Source organism: Drosophila persimilis, unplaced genomic scaffold, assembly GCF_003286085.1.
Source record: "Drosophila persimilis strain 14011-0111.01,24,50 unplaced genomic scaffold, DperRS2 tig00000000-arrow-pilon, whole genome shotgun sequence".
NCBI classification, from domain to species: Eukaryota; Metazoa; Arthropoda; class Insecta; order Diptera; family Drosophilidae; genus Drosophila; species Drosophila persimilis.
In genome coordinates this window covers 24096664-24106680 of record NW_020825288.1, presented here as the reverse complement: position 1 = coordinate 24106680, position 10017 = coordinate 24096664, and the positions used below count along the sequence as shown (strand labels likewise).

At 45.8% G+C, this 10017-nt stretch overlaps 1 protein-coding gene across 1 annotated transcript; it reads right to left on the bottom strand.

Annotated features, from left to right (window-relative positions):
- Positions 1-7464: 7464 nt before the first annotated feature.
- Positions 7465-9758, bottom strand: LOC6591582 (glycerophosphocholine phosphodiesterase GPCPD1). The gene has a single exon (XM_002017334.2). The coding sequence runs from the start codon at positions 9728-9730 to the stop codon at positions 7508-7510; it is 2223 nt and encodes a 740-aa protein (XP_002017370.1). The 5' UTR covers positions 9731-9758; the 3' UTR covers positions 7465-7507.
- Positions 9759-10017: the final 259 nt, after the last annotated feature.

Genomic DNA, 10017 nt, shown 5'->3' with positions numbered 1-10017 from the left:
AGCATAAAAACCAAAGAGTGTTTTATTTATAAGACCAACCAGATACCGTTTGAATTAAGTTATGAATTACATTTTTATGGGGCACACGAGGCGGTGACAAAGTTCAGATGAACACTTTCTGCGTGTGTGTCTCCACCGGATATCATATTTTCGTTCGGGGAACTGCAAAGATGTGAAGAGCCAAGAAGCAGCATTCTCTTTAGATCCTATAGCTCCCAATCGGTCAATATAACAACTGTATAAAAAAAGCATCCTCTGTATGTTTCATTCAGGTGTCCTAGGCCCTAGGTGTTCAGGCCCCTACATACTGAAGAATACTCGTTGTGTTATGTGGTAAAATATTTCAGTTTTTTTGTGTGGTTCGGCCACAAATTTGATTCATTCCATTCGGTTGGTTAATGTGAAGAGGTCCTTCGAACAAAATGGCCACCCATGCCAGGGCCTAACACATGCGCTCTAAACATCAACTGTTGCCCTTTCAGATTGACCCTTTGTCCGAGGCCACACAATAAAGAGCTAGGCAGTAGGAAGCGAAAGGAAGGGGTCACAGTAACGTTGGCCATTTTGGAAGAGATTTGCACAGAGCCTGACCGAGCCAATCCAGGCATCAGCAGGACACGAAATCGGGACACTGTCCTGCGACTCGGACACTCCCCTGGGTCCAAGGGAAACCGGGCAAACGGGTTGGAGCACCGCGCAAAACTCATTTGAATATAAAAATCATTAAAATTCATCGTGAAAACGTCTTAAGTTTCCTGCTGTTCGGAGTCCAGTCACTGTTGGACTGTGAGAAGAAACAAGAAAATGTACGGTGATGACCTCTGAACTCTTCCTATCCCGTTGGTCATTGCTCTACGCCGCTGTCCGATGGGAGTAATGCCGGCATTACGTGCGTGACTGACCAATGCGCTGACCAATGTCCAGTTTGTAAGCCCTAGACCGCACATCCTTTCCCACCCCTTTCGCCAGCACCAGTTCTCCTTCAACAGAAGTTCCGTCATGTCTTTTCCCGAATCCCGTCTTGAAAGTTACCTCATGCGGCCGCTGCTGCTGCTGTCGTCTTAATGATTAATAAAGTCTAATTTATGAAAATAATCTGTTTGCACTGTCAGTCTTTGGACCCAGGGTCCAGAGACCAGGTGTAATCCGAATCCGATGTGATGTGATGTGCGCCCCAGACAATTGGTTTTTGCATAACTCCAAGCGAAACTGACAAGCCCGAACAATGGGCCCATCCATCAACAGATTTTTGGTGTTCGACAAAAGGTTTGCATTTCAATCTTTCAGAAAATTAGACGCACAAATATTGTACGAATGCATAGATGTTTGCGTAATAAGCCTAATGGACAATTTGCGTAGTAGCGAAATTTGAAATTATGGTTTTATTTATGAAATTTAGAAATATAATTGAACGAGGTAATGTTATTTGATGACCAAGATGCTCCAATAGAACTTTATTTATCCCCCCCCATCATTTCCCATTCAGTTATCTGCGGCACGTGCATCAAAGACCAAAGATGAGAGTGCAAAAGTCAAACCTTAATAAGGAGGAATCCTTAAGCAGCACTCGGATATCCCAAATCAAGATAGCCACTGCCTATACAAATACATATAAATCACATCACAGCGAAAAGGTGATCTCAAAAACAAGATCAACAAGATCAACCCTTCGATGCAAACATTATGATCTTCCGCATTAAGAAAGGGTACACCGACCTTAGACTCCGAACAAAGGCCAATGGATGCGGAGTGCCCTAATTTGTCGGAGTTTCAGTTTCATCTTTGAGTCGAGAACCAGAGCAAACCCTAACACAAATGGGTTAAACATCCGACGAACCGCACACACTAAATGGTCCACAATGGAATGCCACCGGAGGCTGCACGCGTAGGGTCCTGTTTTCGGGGCAAGGGTTTCTGTTTCTGTTTCCTCTTTTCTTCGTTTGTTGCCACGCCTGATCGGCTTAAGTGGCGCATTGAAAGGATTACTCGTACGATCCCTGTATCTGTATCTGTATCTCCTTTTTGTTTGTCAGCAGCTTCTTTTTGCTCCTGTTTGCATGCCACCTTCCCATTGTCTGTGTCTGTGTCTGGCACTTGAATGTTCACTGAGTTTTACGCATTCGCAAGGATCGCTCTGTCGATCTGCAACAATTGTCAAGAGTCCATTGTACTTTAACACTTTTATCCTATGAGGAGATTCCGAGGGTAGTTCCAGCCGTGGGCGTGTGCTGACAAGTGACGAGAATTTTCCCACATTAAGTGGCTCAGCGGGGATTCCCCCTTTCGCACTATCTAGGTGTCGTTGTGTCGCTGTATGTGCGGTGGTGTGCGGTGCAGTGCATTGAGTGCCATTGAGAGCGCGTTGAAGCATGCAATTTCGCATATTATTTTCGCTAAATTGCACTAATCGCTTAAACTTTTCAACGAACGAAAAAGAGGAGGTAAATCTGCGTGTAAACCTCATTGTTTAGGGCTTAAGACCCATTTAATATGTTGTCATGGCGCAAAAAAGGTTTATAACGCATTTGAATAAGGTTTTTTCTCAAAGTAAGCAGCAGCTTTGACACAAGTCAGATGAAGAACTGAAAACTTTCCACTTAATTTTGATTCTTTTCATACACTTACACATATTTTCCCATACTCTAGGAAAGCCTCTCAATGGCCACTTGAGTGTTGAGTGTCTTTGTTACGGGATTCTATTCATGGCTGGGCAGAAATTACATATTCATAAGATGTGAGGCTTTTTCTGATGGTTCTCAAGTGCCTCATTTGCATTATCCTTTCAGGATTTTCTTGTGGGAGTGCAGCGACATCAATTTGTACCCTACTCTCAATGCTTTTTGGAACCTAACCAATCAACAATCCTTTCTGTTGACGCTGCACATTTGGGCCCTAAATATTTGAATTTTATGTCCAACAGAAAAGGCGGAAGGAAGCACTTACAATCCCAGAAATTGACTGGGTCTTTGGACAGTTTTGTGGTCAAACAATGAACGGAAGAACGGACATAAAGTCACAAGAGTTATGGCCACAGAGACCCGGCCACGAAAAAGGAAGAAGAATGGAATGGATTTCAATGAGAATAGACAGCCGGCTAATATCCTTTGAGTGACCGACTCCCTCTCTAGAGACAAGATCTAAGAAATAGTCAAGCTGCGTGTCGTGTCGGGGCAGCCTCATTAAACGGTATTTTTGTGGCCCATCGTATCTCAAAGATGCATCTTGTTATCTTGTCAAGAGATTTATTTTCTGTGTGTGAGAGAGTGAGTTTGAGAGTGTGAGAGGGTGTGCTGGCGACAATTTTGCGTCATTTGCGGTTGCGGCCAGGGGCCAGGAGAAAGAAAGATACGACATGAACCCATCCATCCAACCATCCAACCAACCATCCATCCGTACCAACAAAAGGCGTCTTTGTTTGGATCCTCAACAGCAGCAGAAGCAGCAGCAGCCGTTGTCGTCATCATCGGCTGAAGTACGAGTATCTCGTATCTCGAATTTCTCTTGCAGCTTGCATGTGTGTCGCCTCCGCTGCTCCTGTGAGTGGGGGAGGAGGGGGCACCGGCACCCTAATGTACTTCTAATGGTGGTGGACACAACCGCATGAATATCCATCTATTGTTCGTCCAATGAACAGCATTGTCTTGACGGATAGTAGCGTGGGATAGTAAGTAGTGGTACCCCGTTCTTTAGTACTGATTAACTGCAGTATGCAAAATATGTATGTCTATAGTAGATTGCACAACAATTGCATTATCAGATACTACTACTTTGTGCTTGGGGATCGATCTAGAGGTCTCTGGAAATGGAAATGGAAAAGCAAATGCAAATGGAATTGTGGAAGTGTTGGAGTGTGTTAATCTGAATCACGGTTCAACGTGAACCTAATTGAAATTGTTCACCCTAAAAATTGATGTCGCCAGAGATCAGGGAATGCTCTGTCTGATGCTCAGATGATGTTCTTCCCTCTGTTACAGGACAAAAGTTCAGTTTTAACAAATTATAATCTCAAAGTTCTCTCTTTCCATATAAGACATTATTTAAATAACAATTTTGCATACTCTTTTTGGTTGATAAGACCAGCCACAGACGCCTGTTTATTGTCAACATCTATTATATAGAAACTCTGGTATATAAATACATATATACGTCTATGTACATATGTGTGTATTTATTCAGAGGAATATAAGAGGAATAATAAGTGCTATTTATTCGTTAATTAGAAGCGTGTGGAATATTTCTTTTTAGTATGTTTTCTATTCCCGTTTTTGTTTACATTTTTGGCCTGAAAATTGACAGCGAACAAACAGACACTCGACTGACAGATTAGCGGTGATGGCGGGGGATCGTTGCTCATATAGAGGGGATCTCTCTGGCAAGCACTCTCCGATGTTGCGATGTTCCGATGAACGGACGTACATACGTATGTACATATGTACGTGCTCAAGTCTCTGCCTAAAAGCAGGTCAATTGACCTCGCCTCTGGCTCTCGCTCTGGCTCCGTTTTAAATGGCGCTTATCAGCCTCATTCAAAGAAACAAAATGCTTCTTATCAACCGACTGTCTGCAACAACACTGTCTCTATATATGTACACATATTTAATGTATATATGTACTATATACGGACAGGCAAAAGATGAAAAAGCCTCTGAAACGGAACAGATGAAGATGATACCATTTCTCCCTCTTTTTTTGTAGGAATTGATATTTCTTAAGCGAACTGAAAAATATTGTTTTTTGAAGGATTTTAATTTCTCAACTAAATACAAAAAAAGAGTTCGAAACGTTTTCTTTCAAGTTGATTACAGAATGATTTTGTAGAGAAGGAATAGAGGAATAGGCAGATAATCGATTAGAGATCGAAGAGGATAACTTCTTAGCTTTACTAAAAGTTTGGAGCATCTGTTTGGAAATTCCTCAAAATACTAATCAGGAAATGTTTTGAAGACACAAAAGAGTTGCTTAAAAGAAACCAGGTTTCAAATTAGTTACAATAGTTCAACAGATCACAAAGATCCTTTGGGTGAGAACCGAAGGTCATCCTCGTTTACTTGGTCAATTTGTGATAATACCAAAACCAGATACAGATACAGCCACGCCGCAGTTACCGATGGGCAGTGTCCGATGCATCATTAATTATCGCCCTAATCCATCAGCATCCGTCAGCGGCCAAAGCCTTTCGGTGTCTCACCTTTGCCTCCCTCTTCGGAGGAGGTAGCAACTTTCTCACACTCGGCAGGAGCCTGGATATTAATTAACCATGCCAAAATAGCGAAACTGACCATTAAGACAGAGTCCGGAGTCCGTTGTCGGAAACCATTATCTCTCTAATAAGCGAAAACACACACTTTGTATCCTGTAAGGGGATACTTTTCCAGGTTCGTCAGAATATTTCATAATTTCCACTGACCAATGTCCAGTTTTTGAGCAACCCCTTCGCCCAGCTTGAGATTTCTTGACGAGAATCCTTTCTTCTCTTTGCTTAAGCCCTTTGTTTTTCTCGGCATTGTGTCCTCCAAAGGCACTTTGCATAATCAATAATCCTTGACGCTGGCGACCAACGCTGGCCCAGCGCCCATTGTCGCGCTGACCGAAGGAACCAACACGTCTGAAAAGATAAATTATGGTTTGTAGTCAAATTGAAGGCAAACAATCCCCGGCACTAAGGGAATGCAATGGGTTGGAAAGGGAGTGGAGTGTGGGGTGGAGTGGATTGGAGTGGGGTTGGTCATTTGATAACCCTGAAGACAGCTGGCTCTGTGCTAATGCTGGAACTGGACGATGGTCAGGGCTTTCAATTTGCGTTTAAGGAAGAGGGTTTCCCTCTATGGAAAGTTTGTTTGTCCTCCATGAATTTATGTTTTAATTTGATCGGAGCCTGGAGAGAGTTTTATGCAAGCCTTGATTGCAGAGACTGGAGGAGATTGAATGTATATTTGTTTGAGTGGAGAGAACACAGAGAGGAAGACCTCACGCTTAACCAAAGAATGACAAACCATATCTTACCAAATGGTCACCTTTCTGATCTCCCAAAAAGGCCAACATCTCAATCAATCATTATCCATATTCTGAAGTAAGTCTTGACTTATGCAAATGCTTTACTATTTGTGGGGATACCAACTAAAGGTAAAAGCGCAATGGGAAGAATAAACTAATATTGCCTATTTCCTAGATGTAAATTTAACCATAGGTTAACTTCCTTTTCTCTCAATCAATCGCTAACTAAATCCCAGACCCTACAATTCTCATCTTTTGTACAAAGCAAACACAATTATAGTTTTATTCAAATATCAGGCATCATCAGGCTGTAGCTATAAGAAAGAAGAAAACAATCTACGATAGCTGGGGGATCCAGACAGTAGTTGACCTTTTCCAATCGAGCGCTGCAATGGCCAAAAGTCTTAAGACAAACGACCAGCTGTGCAAATGTCAAGACGTAAGTGTCAAAATGCTCATTAATAACGTCGTCCTTAACGGCCACGTGAGTGTGTCCCTGAAGATAGGTCCGTCCATGGGATGAGCAAAGCAAACAGGCAGGAGGATATCGATGAGAATGCAAAAACGAAAGTACGGCCAAGCCATCAAAGTGGACTCCTGGACAATGGGCAAAGTTCGTCAAAGGATGTTTGCGCAAGTAAACATTGAAAGTATATAGTTTCAGGATAGAGCCAGGAAGAAGGATGTCCGGGACATGCTGAGGTGTATCCGTGTATCTGTGTATCTGTCCCATGTGTACAAAGCAGTGTTAAATTGAAAAATTATGATAAATAGCATAATGGTATGGATGGAAGTTGCACAACAACCTAGCAAACATCCCACAGGGAGAGAGAGAGTCGAGTCTTATGATATGCAAAAGGATATTAATACCCGAGCAGGGGACCCGCCTCGGAATGGGGTTGAGCCCAAAGACAATCCAGCGACCAGCGCCGCGTCGCGTCGAGTGAGTGTTGCTAAAGTGTGCAACGGGCCATAAAAGGAAGACAAGACCCATTCGCCATGGGATATCATTTACGAGGCTGTGTGTCGTTTGACCGGACTAAAGGACTAAAGGACTCCTGGACCCTAACTCTAACCCCTTCTCTGAGCATCCTGTATGGACCACGGACCATGGACCATGGACCGTCCCTGCCTTTGTGTTTATCTTTCTGGCAATAGTTCACATGAGCTTATCTCCTTTGACGCACAGTCTTTCCCTGGAATGTTTGCGAAAAAAGTTCGCCAATTGCCGGGGGGTGCTGGTGATGGTGGTCCTTCAAAGGGGTAAGAACACTCGCTCTCTGTATTGACAATTGTCGTAACTTTGACTGTGGCTTAAACTGGTGGATATTCACGGCTTAGTCGTGTAATGCCCTCTGTCTTTATGGGATTCCCCAGGAGCGTGGGGCGCGTGAATTACTAAGCCAAGATATTGGACACACGTTGGAAGCCATTACTTTTGTCTCCCATTCGTAAAGGAAAGCCAGAGCATTTTTTGAGAATACCAGCGTATAGTATCTTGTAAATTCAACAGCTAGCAATATCTGGGCGCCTCATTAATATCATCCCCGGACTTAAAGCCGCACTTGGCCCCCCACTCCTTCTCCTCCATTTCTTGCAGCATCTTTCGGTTGGCTATTGAATCCACGATGCATAGATTGCCGCAGGGCAGCTCCTCCCCCGCCTGATCCAGCTGATCAAGACGATCGTAGATGATGCCCACTACCCCGTGCTTCTTCATTACATCGCGCACCCGAATGTCCACATTAAGGCTGCCCCAGACGACGCCATGGAGGTGCAGCTGCTGGAGCTGGGCCACAATTGTCGGTTGCTGCAGCACCGTATTGGTATGCATGGCCAGGCCGAAGAACTCTAAGGAATGGGCCAGGTGGACAGCATTCTCCAAGACACTGACACGCTTGTCCAAATACTGGACCGGGCACTCGGGATTCTCGGTAAGCAGCATCACGGGATAGAGGTTCTGCTTCAGGCGCACCATCGTGCAGATATCCGCATCAAAGCATGAGAAAAGGATGCGTCTGCTGCCGGCATGCTGAAGGACTATCTCCAGGATAGTGTCCACGTATAGGTTTCGGTCAAAGGTAGGCTTGAAGCACTCGTCCTCCCAGCGCCGGGTGCTGTCCAGCTGCGGGAACTTGATTTCGATGTTGAAACCAAGGGACTGTGGCAGCAGAGTCTGTTCCTTCTCGAACATGTCCAGCAGCAGAGGGAAGGGCCGCTGCTCATGCAGCATACGATCGCATGGCACCTCGCGTCCCTTGTTGGCGGCAAAGCGCAAGACTCGCGCCAGGGTCAGCTGGTCGTAGGTGAAGGCTTCAAAGGGCACGGCAATATGGTTGGTCCGCTTGCATCCTCCCATCGCCAAGAGCTTTAGGCGACTGAGCTTCTCGCAGGGAAATATCAGCAGATCGCAACTGGTGAGTAACTCCTCGTAGCTAGAACAGCGCTGCAGGAGGAATTTCATCACAAAGTCGTGGTAGACAACCACTTGGGCGTCCTTCGTCAGCTGCACATCGAACTCCACCATATCGGCATTGGCCACAGCGGCCTGCTTGAAGCCGTAGAGCGTGTTCTCCCGCACCAGATCCTGTCCGAGGAAGTAGGTTATGCCCGATCCTCGATGGCCAATGTCCATCGGCAGGCGATTGCGGCGCCAGTAGCGCTCGTACGTCCGCCGCATATCGCACTTGAAGTTCTCCAGGGGACGGATGACCAGGTAGCGAAGGCACATCTCGATCAGGGGTCGGTGGGTGGAGGCACAGGTGATGGAGACGATTATATGGCCCTCGCTGCCCACCAGCTGACCAGGCTTCACGAAGCCATAGCCGTAGTGGTAGGGAGGCTCGTCGGACCCTGCCTTGTGGGCAAAGGTGTACAGATCAAGACGGTAGTGCGTCTCCAGCGGACTCCCAATGGAACAGTGGTAGAGCTGCATGTCTTCCGGCCCGCAGCAGACTCCATGGTCCGGCTGGAAGCTAAGCTCACTCGAGTAGAGCAGGTTGGCTACCTCTGTGTAGGTCAGACGGAGACTCTGGTCGGTCTCATCGCCAGCTGCGGACTCGGATTGACGGCTGCTGAGTGTGAGACATTTGAGCGCTGGGACAGGAACCTTGTACGCATACGGACAGATCTGCTCCTTCTCGAACATCGGCTGGATATGGACGTAGAGCAGACGGGGAGACTGCTTCTGCCAGAAGAACGGCGCATTGAAGATCTTGAAGTGGATGTAGGTCTCGCTGGTGGCCCATCCCCGATCCACCCGATAGTCGGTATCACTCTCGTTCTGATACCCAAAGCGATCGCAGGCCTTCAGCATGTTCTGGCAGGTGCGGATGACACGCGACTCCAGGCGGGACTCCCAGTAGCGTATGTAGATCTCATCCGTCTCCGTATTGGGGATGACCACACAGTAGCGATAGTGGATGTCGAAATTTCTGGGAATGACTACACTCGCCTCGAATTTTTGCTGGCTGTGGCAGTCCTTCTTGTCCATTACGAAAACCTTCTTGGGATCCCAGTTTCCGAGAGATTCACAATCGCCGGTGATGGCCACATACTCGTTGCCCTGCAGCGATCGGGGATAGAATACGCAAAAGGGCCACTCGGTGGTGGGAACGGGTGGTGCCACCAACTCCTGCTTCTCTTTTTCTTCTGCTCCCAACTGAGCGGGATCCTCCAAGGGCTTAGCCTCCTCCTCACATTTCTCGCGATCAGTGGCAAAGAACCAGCGATGCATGGTCCTTGAATATTTTAAACTCCTTTCAGCAGAACTCTTGCAACAGAAATTTCGAAGTGTTTCAAACGAGACTCTCAACAAAATCAAAAATTGTGATATATAATTTGTGGAGATGCTCGTACTCATTGGAGCTGAAAATATCAAAGCCTTCCCCATGTTTGATTTTTTGTTGTTTTTAAAGCACATCATTAAATATCATGGAAATAGAGGAAGGACTAAGAATTTTCTGACGCACCACACAAAACTTTCCCACCAAATCGTTGAGCATCCTGTCATACTATTTTCCT